A 20,809-nucleotide genomic window follows, 5' to 3' on the forward strand; every position below is an offset into this window, starting at 1 on the left:
GGATGAGACCAGAAAGATTAAGGAACTGATGGAGACATTTTCCACCCGGCCCTCCATTCTTCCCTTCCTCCACTTGGATTGTGTAGCCAGTGCAGCTCTCTGGCCCATTCAGCGCACCGCTAACAGATAAAGCGACACTTTTATAAAAGGAAAAAGAGAAAGGGGGATGAAAAGGGGCTTTTGTGTTGCTCTGCATCGCCGCTCTCGTCCGCTGGTCCTGTGTGGCCGGCGGTGGGTGGCTGTGGGCGCAGTGAAGAGCTCTGCTGCTGGAGCTCCTCTGATAGCACACGGGCTGCCTGCCTTGCTCTGATTGACGCACGGTTAGTCACACTTCAGAGAAATACATGCTCAGCTTAATTTGCCTATGCATTCACCCTCAGCTTAAAGGGAACTTACAGTCAAAGTGTAAAGACTTCATTTGTGCTGAACAGAGCGATGGAGCAGAAGTCAGCATTTCCATAAAATTTCCTGTCAAGCAAGATTTCACCCTGTTTCTGGAATATGATGGCCAAATACATTGACGATTTTAGAGGCAATCTAAAAGCCTTTCTTTTTAGTGTGCTCTTCATGAGAAAAATATTGTAATTTTCTTATAAGATATTATAGTTGTAAAACGTAGTGAGTTACCTACCCAGACAGCATTGCAAGGCATTATAGGACACCAAAGGCCCAGATATACTTCAAACAAAATTGAAGAACGAACTGATGTGACTTAATTTCGAACAAAATGAGGCCGAAACGAAGTTTGTTTGGAGTTTGTTTTGGAAGTTCGATACAGCTTGCCAAAGCGAACTTTTTCCAGAATGGCTGGTAAACACTTTCATACTACCACTGGTCCGCGGACATTATGTAAGGTATGTGTGCGCTGAGACTCTGCCTTCTTTCACTCGGAAAATCTTTTCCAGTTCATTTCTACTCTCAAGTCCGTAGAAGTCCTCGAGTGAAAACATGAACACTGGAGAGCTGCTTTATAGTAGAAAACGAAGTTGTACTTCTGATGAAATTAGAGACTGACACTGTTTTTCGTGTTTAATACGGTAAAGCTGCTTGATTTTAAGCAATCTATTCTATAAAGTGTTATAATATAAACGTGACGTGACTGGAGTGCCGAATTACAGAGCTTGTGCAAACAAACATATCCACGTTGCCATGATCAAGATGCTTTTCTAAAAATCCTTGCTAGTTTCTCAATTTTGTTGTGTTTATTTTGTTACTGAGAGGAAAGCACGCAACATTTTTACATATTCATCTAACCGTCGCTCTCAGCAGTGTGGGCGGAGTCAGATGTTCGATAACAGTATATCACTGCTCACGTATTTCGAACTTTGTTTTACTCCTAAACGAAGAACGAAAGAGAACTTTGCTTGTAGTATATCAGGGCCTTAAGAGGCCATTCACACCGAACATGCTTTTGTATTTCACTGTGCTGCTTTTCCAGTGTTTTTCTTTGTAAACATAGATGAATGTGTCTGACCGCTGCACTTGCATCTTGCATCTTTTGCAGCAAAAACATAGTGCTCAAGTTCAACTTTTAAAAAACATGACGCTAGAATCTCATATTTTTATTCACATTTTGTGTGAATGGCTCCTAAGGCTGTCTCAAAAGGTATAGGCAGCATAATTATGTTTATAATAGCTTGTTATGAACAAATACTAGGGCGGCATAGAAGTGCACTGCAGCAGTAAAAAAAGTAATAAAAATATGTATCTAAGATGGAGGATAGGATAAGAGAATCATTTTTTTTTAAATGTTATTAAAAACAGACTACTCAATATTTGTGTGTCATGTATTTTGTGTTCTTTATGCTAATACTGTGAATAACACCGGAAAGTACATCAGACTGATTCAAACCATTAACCGGACATTCTGAACTATTCATCAAAACAATCAGCTTGTAAGAGTTATTTGTTTTGGGAAGCAGGCTACACTGGTTACACTGTTTTGATTAACTAAAAAGGACCAATTCATAAGAGCACTTTTCCATGAATCAGACCACAATAGTTACTATATTTTTGTTTTTTACTTATCACCATTGGCTAATTTGTTTTTCTGTTTGGCCAGTAAGAGTCAGAAGCGGATGACTTTTATTTTGACTCACTGAGAATGCCAGTGTCTGAACGCAGATGCACAGGAGCTCCCATTCTCCATATTTATTAGTGTTTACAGTCTTTGTTTAACAGTTCTGTCAAATAAATAAATAAATAAATAAAAAATGATAGGACTGTTTAACAAAGACAGTAAGTAATGTTATATTTCAGTTTTTGTCTTATTATTAAAAGTAGTAGTAAGGCAAATGCTCTTTCATATACCGTTGGCATTCAGCAAATACAATTACAAGTCAATTACAAATACAAGTCTTTGAATAGCTAATAAACATTAAATTCCTCAAGTCTTGCAAACTTTGGCGAATCCAATGAGAAGTGAGCATTTGTAGCCTGCCAAAAAATGTTTTTCCATATTGATTCATTATTTCAATTGATTTGTTTCTAATTTTGTAAATATTACATAAAATAAATATACAATTCATTGCAGCAATTGTTATGCATATGTTATTTACCATCTTTAAAATAAATAGTATGATATCATACATATCGGCTTTAAATCGGTCAATGGCTGGTAACCGTGATTTTGCAAAGAAAAACATGTTCCTGGATCAACACATTTTGTTCATCCTGGAACAACATTCCTGCCTGAAAATTTAGTCCTAATCCTATCCCTACCCCTAAACCTAACTCTACCCATAAGGTATCCCTAAAATCAGAGGGAAATAATAGGTGAATAACACTGATGTAGAAGCACCAAACCCTGCTTGTAAGCCTAAACTTGACATAAACGGTAGACCCTCAAATCTGATTGGTTGATTGAAATGTTGTTCCAGGGTCATCAAAGATGTTGATCAAGGAACATGCTGTACTTGGTGAAATCATATTCATCGTCATGGGCTGCTCAGCTGTCTAATTGCTGTTTTTGCCTCTTTTTTTTTTTTTGAGGTACACTGACTTTTTTATTGCATCACATTCAATACCAGTGCTTGACATTAACACCCACTAAATGCGGTTGGATTTCAGCAGTGGCGTGTAATGTAGTATCTTTGGAAAACCACTAGGCATAGCGGCTGGTGAGCAAAAAAGTTAGTGTCAAGCCCTGTTTGATACACACTATCAAATTAAATTCAGAAATTCACAACCACTGAAAATAGGCACAGAGTGAAAGAACGACTTTGGGATTTTAATTGGAGATCATTTAAATGAAGATCTTGATTATTGAGCCGGCGATGGCTTGTGCCATTCAGAGAGTGACTGTAATCACTGCTCCAGCGACAGCACTGCAACTTTCTGCTGCTTTTAATGACTTGTGTGCGTTTAATTTTGCAGGTAGGGTTTGAAAATTAAGGCCCAGCTTGCAGACAGACTGATTGGCCTAATGGTTTGGACACGGTGAGTCATCCACATTTATTAGGCACGGTTTTAATGATCCTCCACAGGGCACAATATCTTTGCACAATAATATTCCTACCAACACGAGAAGCTCACTTACCAGCCTGCTAATTCAACTAAACATAACAAGGCAAGGAACGCTTTATTTGAGATCTGCGATAAGCAAAGACATGGAGCGTCCATGTTAAATCATGTTTCTGGAGAATGGGGTAATAAATGTGCAATGTGGCCTGTCTAAGACTACTGGGACGGGACTGAAAGACTGTACAAGAGGCAATCTGCTTCCACTTGTGGCGTCGATTGCCCCCTCCTCTCTCCCGCTCGCCCGCACACTCGGCTGCCGTTAGCTGCTTATTACTATTGTCTCAGCAGGGTCCAATAACTATTCTTGTTTGTTTAAATCCGCTACTTCTGCTTTGGTCTTTTCCATTAAATGGAGTCTTTTCAAACGACAGCACACTTCAGAAGACGGGTAGAGGGGGTTGTGCAGCAGCTGATACAGGCAGCCACTTCCTGTAGAACCTCAGGGGCTCTTGAATGCCTCTCAGGGACTGAATAGTCTAAGTGATCCTGAGGGGTTCAGGTTTACATCACTCCAGGACAATATCTCTTCCTTTACTTCCAGAAGTGTCATGCCCATTCAAACTGAGTGTCCCCTCAGAAGTGGATTAGCAATGCAATTTCCAAGTAAAAATCATATATCGTATCATATCATATCGTATCGTATCATATCATATCATATATCATATCATATCATATCATATCATATATATGTAAGCAATAAGGTACGACGCAAAGCGGAGTGCCTGCAACCCCTTCAGCTGTGACTTATTCCCGATACAGCACTAGCCTTGAGTACCTTATTGCTTTTATTAAACGGTTACCACACAATACAAGTATTAAAGGCAAAAATATGTATCAATGCAACTTTCATAAAGTAAACTTTAACTAAAAGCCTTCCTTCCGCCAGAAAAATGGTCCCTGACCGTGAACAGCAACAGAAGTTACATTATTAAGCCATTAGATGGCGGCAAAGACTGTCTTTATGAGTGTGTCAGTCAGTAGCGAAGACTTTTACATTGAAATACTGAATTGTTGTGAACATGGAACAAGACGCAACTGACAAATGCTTTGACTAGCGCTGTCAGTCACGGGAAAACCCCTTAAATGTTAAAAGGACAAGATAATACATCGGACATTTAAACAGATTTTTTATTATGAACATAGGACTGACCTGAAGGAAAATGATAAATCTGAATGCAGCTAATAAACTCGCTCACTTGATCTCTTTCTCACAATACTCTTCTACATAATACAGTAAGCTTCAATGAACAATATCAATTGAGAACAAACAGTTTACATTGCTAAGAGTGGTTGCTAAGGGTGTTGTGTAGTGATACATAGAAACGCTGGGTGAAGCGGTCATAGCCATGTTTTATCATGAATAAAACACAGCTACTGACCAATCAGAATCACGGACAGGAACTAACCGTTTTATAATAGTAAGTAAATAATGATAGAATTTTAACTTTTATCATAAAGAGATAGTGTTATGAATTTCTGTGTTAATTTCTTTCTTCTTCAGTACACAAAAGAAGACGTTTTGAAGAATGTTTAAACTGTATTTGTTCATACAATGAAATTCAGTTGGGTCTAAAACAACACTGACACTCTTTCATTGTAATTTTTTAAATGTTTGTAAATTGTTTGTTTTTCTGTGTTCCACATTATAAAGAAAGTCATACATGTTTAGAAGGACATGAGGGTGAGTACATGATGACACACATTTCATTTGTCATCATTGGGTGAGTTATTCCTTTAAATATTTCTAAAACAATTTAAAAAACTAAACCTGACCCAAACCTGGCGTGAAATCTGCCAGTTTGTTGGGTTGCAGATTGCTAACTCATCCCAGCAAGGCCAAAGTGCTTTGACAGAGGAATGACAGTATTCATCAAAAGTGGGCTGCGCTCCCTATTTGTAATTCAATGAGACCATCTTGTCTTTTGGTTGCCAAAGACAGAGCTCATGAATATTTGGGCTTACTGTGCAAAACATGACAGCAGAACCATGAAAGTGAACACATTTTGTGTGGGGGCTAATCCTAAAAGGCCGTATGTTCGGCTGATAAACGTTTTCCTGACACCATCGGAGCCTGATCCGAGTGATGAGAAGTGTTCTGCTGAAGTTTGCTGTAAGTATGGGAGGGACTCACCGCCAGCTGGTACATACGTGTGAATCTGACAGCAGCCAATTCAGACGCTGTGATTGCTGTGAAAGCACTTTTTTCTGACACACATCGAATAGTCTTCATCTCATGGCTATTCTTCAGAGCCAACGTGCTTGATTTAGTTTTCTATGAAAAGGAAGAAGCTGCCTGCGCAAGCCAGCCAAAGGTTCCTGCCAGCCCATTCTCCACAGAGAGGTCTCCTCAGGCACGGGCCAACATCGAGTTTAATGGACTTATTTGGCTTGTTTACACCCTAGCAGCGCTGCCCGTATTCACTCAGAGGTGAAGTCGACACATACACATCAATATTCAGTTCTATCCCTCCCTGATCCCTTTGCTTTCCCATTATCCCTAATAAAATAAGTAACATACAAGAGTTCGGGAACAGTGCTGGACATCTACATGCAATGTGCCAAAAACTGTTCCACATGAGTGAATGCAAGTGAGTAAACAACCGGGGCTTAAGGAAGATAACGGCACTTAATAACACAGGGGAGGAACACGGCTTTTTCAGCAGGCTTCCTAATCACAATACTCCAGGAGATCGCAGAAACACAAGATGGATTGCTCATAAAAACAGGGACACAGCCATAACTATTGTTCGGCGGTGAGCTTATGAACCCCCGCAGGTGGACATGCTGCAGATATTGAAGACACTTACTCATTGCCAAAGCCACAATAATTCTTACGGTGACTTGTGTGGACAGGCCGGTGTGGGTGCTACTTTGAAGAGCTATAGCGAGACTATTGAGCTCTAAGTACATTAAGAGAAACACCCCAGAGGCCAGCACAATCAATGTTTGCCCAAGGAGTGTGAAAGTCTGTGTTTGACACCGCAAAGGACCTTGGGACTGCCGGACCTATTGTTGTTAGTGTCAGATAAAGCTCGGTATTTAGATATAACAATTGTGTGGGCATGCATGCACACATTTATATGAGTGTTTCTTCAACTACGTGCACCTTTATGTCCCAGGGGTTGATTTTTATTCATACTAGATCTTCAAACTAGAAAAAGATTTTATGAAAGTCACATAAAAACTATCATGAAAACTTTTGTCGTCATGAAATGGAAGTAGCGACAGGATTTTCTTTCATGTTTTGACGTACATCTAAGTGAATTGGATTATCTAAAAAAAAAAAGTATGGTGGGGACTTGGTTCTATCCATCGGTTGTTAATTGGATGCAGGCAGATCAGTTGAATGTGAGCTTGCAGTTGAATGTAAGATGGAGGCAGGGTTTAAATGTGCAGTATGTAAGAATGAAATGGGTTGAAATGGGTACAAAATGGGTACAAATTCAAAATATTGTTTGCCCCACCCCCTCCTCCTCAGACTCGATGCTCACGCGGGTTGCCAGTTTGAGGACTCGCAACAGGACATTGGAAGGCAAGGAGACTTACACACTGTAAGTTGATTAGTTGATTTATTGATTTATGATGAGTTGAATTCGCGTTTTAATATGCTCCCGTTCATACCGATTTTTAGATGAAGGCTGAGGCTTTTTAGGTCAGGTAGAATCTGCGATCTGTGACCCAGTTTGTTCGCTGGCTTTCATGGCTGCATTTCGCTGCATGTGTTTTCCACCAACTGGCAACCTGGGGTGGACAAATACTATTGGGTAATTTGGCAACATGCGGTCTTGCACACACCAAAACAAAAACAGACATTCCGACACGGAACGCACAAGTAAAATAACTGGCTGTAGCAATGGTTTTCAGAGAAATGAGTATGTGAACTCAGCATGTTTCCTAAATATCTGCAAACATATTATGGTTAAAGTAACACTGAAGCAGAGTTAAAGTTAATGAGATAATTAAGCAATTAATTAAGTAATGGTTGAGTGTTAGTGATGAACACCTGCTGTTAACAAGCAGAATCAATGAAGAAAAGAGAAACACAAGAACTACAACTGACTTCAGCCACAGTCTTAGATGAAATCACCTGAAGATAAAAGACATTATATCTCTCTAGATCTCAGCAGAGGAGGATTATCTTTTCTTCAGTGATTCTGCTTGTTAACAGCAGGTGTTCATCATTAATGCTCATTCATCACTTAATTAATTGCTTAATTATCTCATTAACTTTAACTCTGCTTTAACACTATTTAGAGAGGGACCATATGTACTCCGAGCAGAGTTGATTTAACTCTGGTGATTTTGCTGTGTACAGTCAAAAATTTACATACAGCACCTTTAAGTAAATAATTTACTAAATAAGTGGAGAAGTCCGGCGTACATCACCAGAAAGAAGCCTGTCGTTACACCAGAAGATCAAGCAATAACATTTTGAATAAAAACCATGGATGGATCATTCACAATAGGATAAATTACATGCATTTAATAGTGAAGTAAATACATGTGAAATAAACATTTTTCAATGTTTTTGTGTAAAAAACAGGAAGGCACCAATATTCAAATTCTCAACAATAATGATGTGATATGACTCATAATCAATAAAAAAAAAAAATTAGGCTTCAAAAGACCACATCATTACAATGAATGTACAGTACAGAAAATCAATATTCATTTTAACTCTTGTTAAAGATTAAGTTATAAGTGTTTTTAAAGATAGGAGCAATGAGCAAGAACAAAAATATTACGGTAACACTTTACAATAAGGTTCATTAGTTAAACATTAGTTAATGTATTAACTAACATGAACTAACCATGAGCAATACATTTGTTACTGTATTTACTAATCTTCGTTTATGTTAGTTAATGAAAATACAGTTGTTCATTGTTTATTCATGTTAGTTCACAGTGCATTAACTAATGTTAACAAGATTTTACTAATGTATTAGTAAATGTTGAAATTAACATTAACAAAGATTAATAAATGCTGTATAAGTGCAGTTCATTATTAGTTCATGTTAACTAATGTAGCTAACTAATGTTAACTAATGAACCTTATTGTAAAGTGTTACCAATATTACAATATTTAATATCCAAAATTGTCCGATACCAATAAATCCAAAAAACATCTCTAATATCAGCTGATAATTAATATTGAACCCATACAGTATATCAGCATCTCTGCAAAAGTTTTTATATACTTAGAACACAGTAACGATCATACTTGCAATTAGAGATGAGTAAATAATACCATTACTAATAATTTCTTGTGAGCAACATATATATTTATATCTATCAAATTATGCAAAAAGTGTGAAAAATATTGACTAATGAATTTATACACCTTGCCTTTGACAGTCTCCTTTGTGAGTGATAACAAAGTGACAGTACTAGTGGCAGAGCAAATGGGCCACACACACAAAGATGGATTGCCAGCAACACATTCTCAGAAGCCCTGTTATCACCTAAATCAACACTCATTGAAAAGTGTTTGCACAAACAGATTTTTCAGGCCTGCTTTCTCTTGGCACCCTGTCCCTCTCATCAATATAATACAGTCTCTTACTTTATTCCGCGCTCCCCCTTTCACCGTAACCAATACGAAATCCATCCTAGCCTTGGCATTTCCATCTCAAGATAATGTGAGCCACTTAGTATCTCTGGCAGGTCTGTGTGAATATGTGTGCATGTTTATGTGCTGTATACAGTGGGCACATGTCCAAAAGAGAGTGTTTCGGGTCATAAGAGGACCTGACGACATCCATAAAACTATATCTTGCTCCTTAGTAAATTGCTTTCAAATAACAGCACATATATAAATATAATCCATCCTCCTTGTTGCAAACCCAGTTACGTGTCACCAGCCTTTGATCAGTGATGTGCTACCTTTGAGACTAATGCATGACTGATTGTGCAGCTTTTGAAAGGGTCATTAAAGTTAACTCAAAACGCATTCTCGCAAAATTCGATGCAGCCCCGTATGAATGCAGATCAGAGTGACGGGTTCACAGCGCAACCTCACTTCCTATAGCTCGGGCTCAGACCCACAGGAGTGGGGGCCGGCCGTGTTATCTCTGGTCGCTGAGCCTCTGAGATGGGGAGGAGACGCAGGGAGCTATTTTTGCAAGCTTAACCAATGCTGTTAGAGGATCTATCAAGAGTAATTTGCCTCACAAAGGTCATCGCAGCCAGGGGCAGAGGCAGCATCACAGGCAGGAGCCTGGAACAGCAGTGACTCACTATGGTCCACATTCTCCTGCCGGCTTCACAGGACGCCATGTACCCACCACATCAAATCAACACACTGTCACGGAGGGATAAACTAGCATCAATATTGTATTGATTTTGCATGGCATTAGATATTAATACATCGGTTTGCTAAACATTGCATGGTTTCAGAAGCCCAGCCTATACAAAGTGCAAAAATTCCGCTCTTAAACATAATAGTCAAAGTGCATGGCTGTACTTTCAGCAAATTATTTAATGCCTTACACTCCAAAAAACAGAAAGGAACATGGGATAAAAGGTCCCAGAGTTTTCGTCTGCCATAGATAATACTCTGGAATAGACAATGGGTCTCACGGTTTGACAAACAAATTATGATTCATCCAAAACTTCCACACTAAAATATATTCTAAATTTACGGAAAAAAAAATTGTAGGAACAACTGAAACCACATGTATGCAAAAATCACATACTATTGGTGGCCCTATAAATTTTAAAGGGTTAGTTCACCCCAAAATGAAATTTTGTGTCATTAATTACTCACCTTCATGTCATTCCAAACTTGTAAGACTTTCGTTCATCTTCGGAAAACAAATTAAGATCTTTTTGATGACAGAATGCTGTTAGATTTCCTTCCATTGACTGCCTTTGCAATTTCCACTGTGACGCTTCAAAAAGTTCATAAAAAAATCATAAAACTAATCCATATGAATCGAGTGGTTTAGGCCAAATTTTCTGAAGAGACTCGGTCGATTTATATGATGAACAGATTTAATTTAGGCTTTTACTCACATATAAACATTGATCAGCGAACATAAGCAGAAGCTCAACCAAACCTAAATATCACACAAGAACAAATCTCTTGCGGAAGCTCAAATGTGCTGCGTAATTAATAAGGTTCATTCTCGTGTTACGCAGCATGTTTGAGCTTCCACAAGAGGTGCATTATTCAGGTTAGGTTGAGCTTCTGCTTATGTTCGCTGATCAATGTTTACATGAGAGTAAAATCCTAAATTAAATCTGTTCATCATATAAATCGATCGAGTCTCTTCAGAAAATTTGGACTAAACCGCTCGATTCATATGGATTAGTTTTACGATCTCTTTATGAACTCTTTATGAACTTTTTGAAGCATCAAAGTGGAAGTTGCAAAGGCAGTCTGCAGTCTATGGAAGGAAATCTGACAGCATTCTGTCATCAAAAATATCTTAATTTGTGTTCTGAAGATGAACAAAAGTCTTACGGGTTTGGAACATCATGAAGGTGAGTAATTAATGACAGAATTTTCATTTTGGGGTGAACTAACCCTTTATATACATATATATACACACAGTAAAAGAGTAAGAAAAGGTGCATAATAGCTTGAGCTGTGAGATTCCTCTGCATAAAAACAGATTTGTGTATATACAGCTGGCTATTGAGAAATCTGCAATCTGGGTCTTTATAAAAAGCATTTATGTATTTGAACTGGTTTTGAAGATGGAACACTTGGCATTCCTTGAAGATCTTTATATGTAGGTTGTGTGGAAAGCCCTTCTATGGATAAAGTTTAAGCATGTTTTATGCAAATGATGCAAAAAACTTTGGGTACACTGTCGATTTAGAGTATTTTAAATTCTTTAACATTAGAATGAGGTTAAATTCATGTGCATACACACGTGTTGTGAATTAAACTTTTCTTGTGTTCTTCTACATAATCCACATAATTATTAATGTATGAGACCCAGTGCTCTCTGGAATACTTAATTCTGATTGGTCATTCACAACAGTCAGATATTTCCTAGTATTTTCCGCTGTCAATGCAGTATATACTTTTATATGATTGTTTTGTACATTGTAATAAACTGAATCGAAAGCTTTAAGATAATAAAATTATACAATCATTTCAACTCAAATCAATACTTAATGCTCACATATTTATTTCACGAGTTCACACTTACAAATAAGTCAGACTGAATAAATGGTATGCATATTTGGCGTACTGTCCGAGGAGAGGGCTCCTAGCTCAGTATTTGGCCCTGTCGAGGAATGTAGGTGAGTCAACTGTGTATATATATAGGCCTCCTCTCATGCTGATATGCTGATGACGAGTTGATTGTATAGATCATTTGCAAGTGCTCCTCCCGAACTTTGTTAATAAAACATCATTTATTTGGTGAGTAGCCATATTATAAGTAGGATAATGTACAGCCACTTGGTCATTATTGCAAAAAATATAAACCCCGTCTGAGGGCGGAGTGTATTATCGCTTACATGCTTTCACCAGAAAGAACAGGCTGCTTACTTGTCATCATTTAAAATCAGAAATTCTCTTCACATCCGCCCCATAAGTCTTTACACAAAGATATGTAGGAGTTCATGTCAGCGGCACTAAATGAAAATGGTGAAAGCATATCTGACTGTTATACTGACTGGGCTTTAACACAAAGAAACATTCATTATTAATTTCGTTTGCTCATTTAAATTGCCACAAAAAAAAATTCTGCTAGCGTATAGATAAAAAGTGTATTTCAACAATGTACTGCAAAGTGCTGACAAGTTTCTTCCATTACCAGTGCCATAATAAATGAAGTCCACTGTAGCCGTGTGTATTAACCCAACCTTTTGTTCCCAGTCTAACAGCCCTCACTCGCACCTTTAGTGCACATTAAAAAGGCAAAAACACAGGGCCGCATGCTTGCAGAGTGTCCCGAGTGGCAGTGTAAGTGGTTATGAGGAACAGTTGTATGTTCACATCCCAACAAGCCAATCTCATTGTCCGTTTGAGGATATGTGCACTGGTGCATGCGCATCTCTCCATGTATGTTTGACACATGTTTGAGATGCAGTGTGATGGTCAGGCAGCATCTCATGCTTATTTCTGTTTTTCCAAAGCCTTCGTGAACAAGGGGAGGAGGAGGACGGGAAGCAGGGTTGAGGATGGGGGAAGGTATGGAGATAGAGCAGTGGGCCTATCTCGCAGACGGGAGCGGCTGGTTTCCAAGGAGATGTGTGTGCGTGATGAGAGTGTATGAGACAGGCTTTGCTTGGGTGCACACTTGGAAGGAAGAGTCCCTCTTCATCACTCCCTGCTTTGCCTCTCTCTCCCCCCCCCTTCCCTCCCCACCTCAGTTCCCAGGTCATCATTTATCCTGAGCAAGGCCAAACTGTTCCCCTGAGATCAACCTGCACTTGAGGACCAACTGCATTAATCTTACACCTCCATTCAGCAAATGAACCCGTGTTAAATTCTACCGGATCATTCCCTTATTATTACGTACATAATTGCTAATGTGCCTCCCTCTGATGACATGTGATGCAACACGCCATATATTTAACCCTCATGTTCTGTTTGGGAGATCTCAAGGCCTTTTTAATGGCTTGAAAAATAGACTTAATATTCAAGTATCAGGTTGATACTTCTTGACTTTTCCTATCTTATGAGAATTGATCATAAACACAATTTCGACTTGCGCTTCAAAAATTCCTCTATGAAAAATGTTACATCACTTCTGTTTTGGTCTCACAGGCCCAGGATATAAAACATGATTAAATGTAATGGATTTTCACATGCTGTTTTCTGAAATTGTACACATACAGCCAGTTGATTTGTTTTGTTCGATTTTTCCTTACTAGAATTGTTGGAATTAATACTAGTCACATATCTAATAAGTTCATGACTACTTTACTAAACAGATGGCTAAAGCTTCAAAATTATCTGCTGACTGGGTTTTTTATTAGACTAGATTAGACTAGTAATTCTGAGAGGTTAATTTTGATATTACTATCATTTTTTTAAGGCATACACTTCTGTTAAAAATAGTTTGGGGTCAGTAAGAATTTTTAATTTTTTAAAAGTCGTCTCTTATTCTCACCAAGGCTGCATTTACTTAATAAAAAATCACTAAAAAAAAGAAGAGTTATATTAGGAAATATTATTAAAATTTAAAATAACTATTTTCTTTTTTGATATATTTTAAAACGTAATTTATTCCTGTGATGGCAAAGCTGAATTTTCAGCATCATTACTCCAGTCTTCAGTGTCACATGATCCTTCAGAAATCATTCTAATATGATGATCTGATGCTCAAGGAACATTTATTATTATTATCATCAATGTTGAAAATGGTTAAGCTGTTTAATATTTTTGTGAAAACCATGATTCTATTTTTTTTTCAGGATTTTTTGATGAATAGAAAGTAGTGTATATCAGTGTATATCATGGGGGTCTCATACATAAAAAACAAACAAAAAAACAATAAGTATAACCTCCAAAGAACATGAGGGTTAATAAAGTCATGCCTTTTGGTAAATGTGTTTCAATGAAAATTGGAGCAGTATGCAGTGAATCACATCTTCACGCTGATTCATATTATTCATATGAATTCTAATGGTCCAATATGTTGTTTGCATTAAACATATGACTGTACCTTCAGCCTTTGGCATTTAAACTGTAATTACGTGGTAGGAATCATGATCTTAAGCAAATCTTATGGCCTATCAAATTCAAGTCGCACTTCAGTTCACAGCTTTTCCAGGAAGTCTCGATCAGTACTTGCTGTTTTGGCCTCCTGCAGAGACAGTCATTTACATATTGGCATACAGAGCTGTACTTGACGAACTCCCCCAGAGCATTTAACACACCTGGCTGCTGGACATGTTAAGAAGGCTGAAGAGAATGATAGCATGACCTGACAGACTACTAAAAACACAAAAAGACTAATGTCTATGTCATAGCTCTTCAACAAAAAGACTTTGAATCCTAAACCTGTAATACAGTCTTTTTTGGAAATGTGGAAATGTCTCTCTTCTGATGCTTTATCCTAAAATTATAAGCATCCAAACTACTATTATTAAAGGAACAGTTCACCCAAAAATTAAAGTTCTGTCATCATTTACTAACCCGCATGTCGTTCCAAACTTGTATGACTCTTTGTGGAACATAAAAGAAGATATTTTGAGAAATGTCTCAGTGATTTTTTGTCCAGTCAATGAAAAGTTGTTTTAGACCACACTGACTCAAAAACAAAGTTGTTCTACAAAATATCTTATTTTGTGTTCAGCTGTACGTGAGGGTGAGTAAATGATAAGAGAAATTTCATTTTTGGTTGAACTTTTACTTCAAACACAAGACCAATAATCACAAAGAGGCCAAGGGCCAGATTTACTAACAGCTTGCGCCAGCGCAAACCCTCTTTTGGCGTTAAAAAATACTGTTAGGATTTGCTAAAGTCACGCAGTGCAAAATTAGCTCTGAACTGAGATGTTTTTGCGGCTGACCTTATTGCATATGCATTTGTAGGAGTTTCTCTTTCAGACGCAATATTTATGAGAGGAGAGTATTTAAATGAATCACGCATGGCGATTTACTAATGTTTGTGCTAGGTAATTTACTGGTATTTGCGGCATTATTTGCGCCCAAAAAAAGCATGTCTTAACCCATTTTGCGATTGTTGCAATTGTTGTTGCTAGGAGGAGACACCGCAGAGGACAGAGAGCGCGTGGTAGAATGGAGAAAGTATTTTCCACTCGTATTACTTTCTTTTGAATGCCAGAGGAAGACGTTATCCGTATATTACATGTAAGAAGTTTCGCCTGTGTTGACCCACACCTGATGAGCATCAGCTCTGTTTATTTGCGACCCAATGCTAATTTCCACTGCTCTTGGTAGATTGCGTTGGTCATTATGTAAATGATTTGTCTGCATCTGTAGCAGTAGATCACGCGCAAAACTTGCTACTCCCATCGGAGCATTTGTGGAATTGCGCTCTCACACTAATTTGCCCCGTTTGGTAAATCTGGCCCCAAATCTCTTAAGAACAATAAGTGAACGTATATAAAAGGTAAATATTTAAAGTGCCCCTATTATTGATTTTTGCTTTCATGCAGTGTGTAATGTAGTTGTATGTGAATGTAAACAGTCTGCAAAGTTGTAAAGCTGAAAGTGCATCATAAATAAAGTTATTGTCTCTCAAAAGAAACAGTCGACTCTGAACCGCTTAAACAAGCTGTTTGTAATTCGAATCCCATTTCCGAGAAGTTCATACGTCACAAGTTAACACATTTGTATAATGCCGGACTACGTTCTGCATGGACACCCCTCGAGAACTTGAACCCCTCTCAAACACTGTAGCTGCCTGGTTTGTATTGTGTACATGTCGAAAAGATGTGGTTTTCTAGTCTGCAATGCAAATTCTCTTTATAAACACTTCCAAAGTATGAGGATGTGAAGAGTCAGTGGTTAAAATTACCAAAGTGATACAACAGCAGTATAACCTTCTGACGATTGCTTCTCAAATCTGTGTGAGGTCTAAATGGGATTTACAAAATGCTTCTTCATTAAAAATGCGACAGTACCAACTTTATTTGAACTTGCTCCTCAGAATCACAACCTGTAAGTTTGATTAATTATTGATGTACTGTATATATTTTATACCGAATGTTCAAAATACATAGTTTTGTGTTTTAGCTATATTGTGTTATGTCTCCGGCTAACTCACATTATCACTATCTTACTGAAATACTTCTGCTAATCAGCTGTGGTCCCACTGCTACCTAAAACTGTATCCATTAATGCAGATTGTCTGTGATAAAGGATGGAGCAATATTTGTTTTACAAACTTTAATGTTACATCAGTCATGCACATTAGTGCTCAGCTAACATATGTGCTTTTGATACAGTTAATAATACAGTTCCCACATGTGCACCGCAATAAATTAGAAAATGATGGACATACACTTGTTAATGCTGATGTAGAGGAATTACAGTTGCAACATCTCATGATGAACGTCAAACTTAGTAGTGTATCACTGAGAAACATCCTGCTCAAGTCGTCCTTGCGATGGAGGCTTAAATAACTAGTTCTTCCAATATTTCATCATTGGACTTGCACTCGGACTGATATGGTAAAATCAACACCATTGTTAGTGTCTTTACAGCGTGTACAATTGCTGAGCTTAATTAAGCCGGGAACACATTACATGATTGTATGGCCGATTATGAATGTAATTTGGTACTTACTGACCATGCCCAAACGCGCCGAGTCAGTCTGTGTTTAAAGTCAGGTGTTTAAATTCCGTAATATTTAAATCTTCTTCAGTCGAAGGAAACAGTATTTGTTTTTTGAGCTCAGTCTTAGAATGTTTTAGCTAGTCGTTAAGTGTGTCCCCAGATTTAGGAAGCCTCCGGAGCTGAATCAGTTATGGTAATAGGCGTTTGTTGTTTCCAACTTGCGTTGTAAGTGGTAGACCAATCACAACAGACTGGGTCATCTGACCAATCAGAGCAGAGTAGGCTCACAGAAAGGAGGGATTTAGAGAGACTGATTCATCTGACGAGTCATTTGAGAATCACTGACAAATGTGGTGATGTGCAATGTAAATTATGAGAAAATTAAAGTGTTTTTTGACCTTTGATGCATGTAAACCTGTTGTAGGAGACCTCCTAAACAAAATTAGGAACCTTTCAAATAGCATAATAGGGGCACTTTAAAGTCGTCTGAATTGGCATTCACAACCCTTTTTATTTCAGAATTCAATTCATTTCTGAGTAAGAAATATGAGAAAAACTTGTTTTTATCAATTGAGAATTGATTGGATTGTGAAAAGTGGGCGTTTTATACCAGAATGGATTGCTAAAATGTGTCTAAATACCTTTTTGCTATTGGTTAACATGATCAAATAGACTGCATGGCCTAAATGGTGTCAGCATGACAGGAAAGTTGTTTCCAGTAGGAGTAAAAAAAAAAAAGATATTTTAATTACAGAAGCAAACATCTTTTTTTCTATGAAATAACATGCACTGATGAATCATTCACAATGAGACCAGTGTGCATTAAGAAAGTTAAAAAAGGCAAAAACCATCAACAGGCAAAGCAAAGCTGTCATGCATGGAGGAACACACTGAAGGTAGTGAGTGGCTGCAGAGCAGCACACACTTGAAGGTTATATTCAGAGAGGCTGGTCATGTAGTCTTGTCCAGCAGAAAGCCTCATTATTACCTCCCTCAAAGATTTATGTACGGACAAGCATGGACCATGACTCAGAGTGATAGGTTTCTACTTAGACGGATCAATCCCTCATTGATATTAAGCAAATAAATCAGGAGAATCTTTTTGAGATTTAAAGTGGATCAAATATGGCTGTGGGTATCTGTGCACTGGGTGACAGTGACATACACTTCAATTAAATTAATACTGAAAAGTCAATCACTGGATTTGTGTAATCTGCCATGGCCACATCTATTGGATTGCGCCCATCCCTTTCAATTAAAGATGAGGATCTTCCCATCACACTGCAGTCATGTCACCTCTCTGCGTTCCCTGGGGCAGGAGATTAATCAAAGTTTGAAAAGACATTATGAAGTACATTATTTCGCTCCCAGTCAAGCAGTGTCAGGGCTGCCAAAACCTAAACTGCATGGAATTAGAATGAATCTGTCCAGAGGACAAAGGCAAGGAAAAAGAGGGAAGATAAGGAGAAAAATGAGGAAAATAGAGGAAGAGGATAAGCAAAGGGAACAAATCATCATCATGTTTTAGGGGTATATGATATACATTTGAATTACAGGGTATGTTTTAAACTCCATAGGGTGTTTTGTTGAGCTCGCTGTACTTATGTAAGGCTGTGGGCTTCTAGTATGAAATGACTTTTATTTCCCCTCAACAAGACCTTTAAAGCTGCTTTGTGTGAGAGATGGGACAACAGGATGTTCACTATCATTCAGAGCATCTTGATTGACAGAACGGTGTGGCTGATTACAGCTTCAGGAGTGAACACAATTCACCCCCAACCCCACCCCACCCCAAAAGATAAAGAAAATATATTCTCATAATTTTTAAGGTTTCTTAATGTAGGGGGTAGATTTACTATTGTTTTTTTTTATTATTATTGGTAATAATCACAGACACCAACAGCAATGGCCAAGTACTCTGTGTCAACAGCTCGCAATACTGAAAGATTTATACTTTGTAAAATAAAGTGATTTTATTGAACTGCAATATAATGTAATCAATATGACTGCCCAGTGCCCATCTAATTTTGGATTGACAAGCGAGTAATTAGACAATTTAGCCCTGATCTATTGGTTATATGACAGCTGCAATCATCATGCTGCCTATTTAAAAGACTCGATTTGTGACTGTGGGACAAGAGCTTCAAAAAGCCTTCGATTCATTTAAACAGTTAGGATATCGCAGCAGTTGTAGTTAACAGCAGCTAATAGTTGTAAATATTGTAGTATAAGTAAGTAAATTCTGGTGATAGACTGAGGTTAGTAGTGCTTCCTGTGTGTCATATTAAATAATCTTAAACACTTACATAGGATAGAATGAACAGTGGTGTATGATAGAAACGCTATAGTCTACTAGAATCTTAAGATAGATAGATAGATAGATAGATAGGAAAACACTTAAGTTGGACTTTTAGAAGCACACAAAGCATTTTACCTTCTAGACAGCAGGTTCTCCAGAGCCCTGAATGGGTCATGACTTCCTCATTCTTCCTGCTCGTCTCGTTCTCGTTATTACTTTTGACCCGGCACACTCCTCTTGAGTACAGCCAATAGTCCGTTCCCACAGCGATAGTCATCAGGCTGAACGCGGCGAAAGCGCCCACTGTAGTGATGAGCATTTGGACTCCTCTGTCACACATCAACATTTTGCTTCATTTCAGGATAGGGGGTCAAAACAAGGTTCTTAGCGTGTCTCGCAAAACCTCCTAGCCTGCCTGGTGTGCGGACTCCATGCTCCAATCGACTTCAGAAGCCCATACCATTATTATGTGTTGATTTCTGGGGTGTCGAGACTGTTGCAGTCGCTGTTGCTGCTTCTCAAGTTCAGTAGGAAGCCTCACAGTGTTTCCATCTCTTAAGCGGAGAGCTATTTGTTTCTCATTCTGGGTTGTGAAAAAACAACTGTTATCGAGGAACAGTCTCTCATCAGCACCACAGCATTTTGCAATTGAGGTACTAGGCTAAACGAATGACACGATGTTTCGCATGTGACTTCACAAAAGCATCTTTGTTTCCCGAAAACGCCAATAGATCAGTGTTTATGCACGGAGAATAAGTATCAAAAATAGTGTCCCTTGTTAATCCAGCAGAAAATACCTTCGTTCAACGGATGCATCCGGTATTTTTCTCTAAAACACAAGAGAAGAGTGAAATATCCCACTTCATGAGCAGCTTGTGTTTCTCCAAAATTCCCCTTCAGATGTGGCGAATCTAAAAAAATACATTTGATTATATGTGGAGCAGCATGTTATGAAGGCACCTATCAATAAGTGATCGTTTAAATGAACATAATCCCAGCACTTGTAATTGCTGTCAACGGTGATGCTGGTTCCCGCAAATGTGTCTTACAGCAATGACAGCTCCCACGTTCCTCCCGAATCCGCTCGTTTGAAACACCGCCCACAGAGGGAGCGGAGCTGAGCGGAGGGAGCGCGCTGGCTGCTGTCCGCGCTGCTGAATGGACGAAGCCTCTCGTCTAATCTCTGAGTTTCTCCCCGCACAGCGCCCCTGGCTCAACCAATGTGCTACTTAAGGCCTTCATATGCAAAGATATGGGCAAGAAGCGATGCATGAAAAATCGGACCCTGGAGAATAGGAACGTCCTTAAAGAGCCACAGACATTTTCAATGATTTCCTCCATGGAGACCTTCATATGGGCTATTCTGTAGAGTTTTATAGATCAGTGGATAATTTGGATTCATAGGGATATGCTGATGACAGTACAATCAAAAGTTGCATGATTTCCATTGACCTTTTTTGTTTGTTTGCTTTTTAAATTTATGTTTGAATAGGGTTGGGTGAAAAAAAAAAGGTTCTTATTCAGATTCCTCTGTTCCTGAGCTGACTCGAATTACGTTTCTTTTTAGTAATCACTAAACATGCAGCTTTACCAACACTCTAAAAATGCGGGGTTAAAAATATCCCAAGTTGGGTTGAAAATGACAAACCCAGCGATTGGGTTGTTTTAACCAAGCGGTTGGGTTAAATGTTTGCCCAACCTGCTGGATAGTTTCATTTAACTCAGCTATTGTTTACTTTATTGCTTGCTTAAAATGAACCCAAAGTATGTTGGAA

At 38.3% G+C, this 20,809-nt stretch overlaps 1 protein-coding gene across 1 annotated transcript in view; it reads right to left on the reverse strand.

The window, feature by feature from the left end:
- Positions 1-20,246, reverse strand: part of cacng3b (calcium channel, voltage-dependent, gamma subunit 3b) — a 40,784-nt gene extending 20,538 nt beyond the window's left edge. Inside the window, exon 1 of the mRNA XM_051888706.1 lies at positions 19,170-20,246. Within this exon, the coding sequence (XP_051744666.1) occupies positions 19,170-19,380 (211 nt within the window). The 5' untranslated portion in view covers positions 19,381-20,246. The remainder of the gene's footprint in view (positions 1-19,169) is intronic.
- Positions 20,247-20,809: the final 563 nt, after the last annotated feature.

Source organism: Ctenopharyngodon idella, chromosome 3 (genome assembly GCF_019924925.1).
Source record: "Ctenopharyngodon idella isolate HZGC_01 chromosome 3, HZGC01, whole genome shotgun sequence".
Taxonomy (NCBI): Eukaryota; Metazoa; Chordata; class Actinopteri; order Cypriniformes; family Xenocyprididae; genus Ctenopharyngodon; species Ctenopharyngodon idella.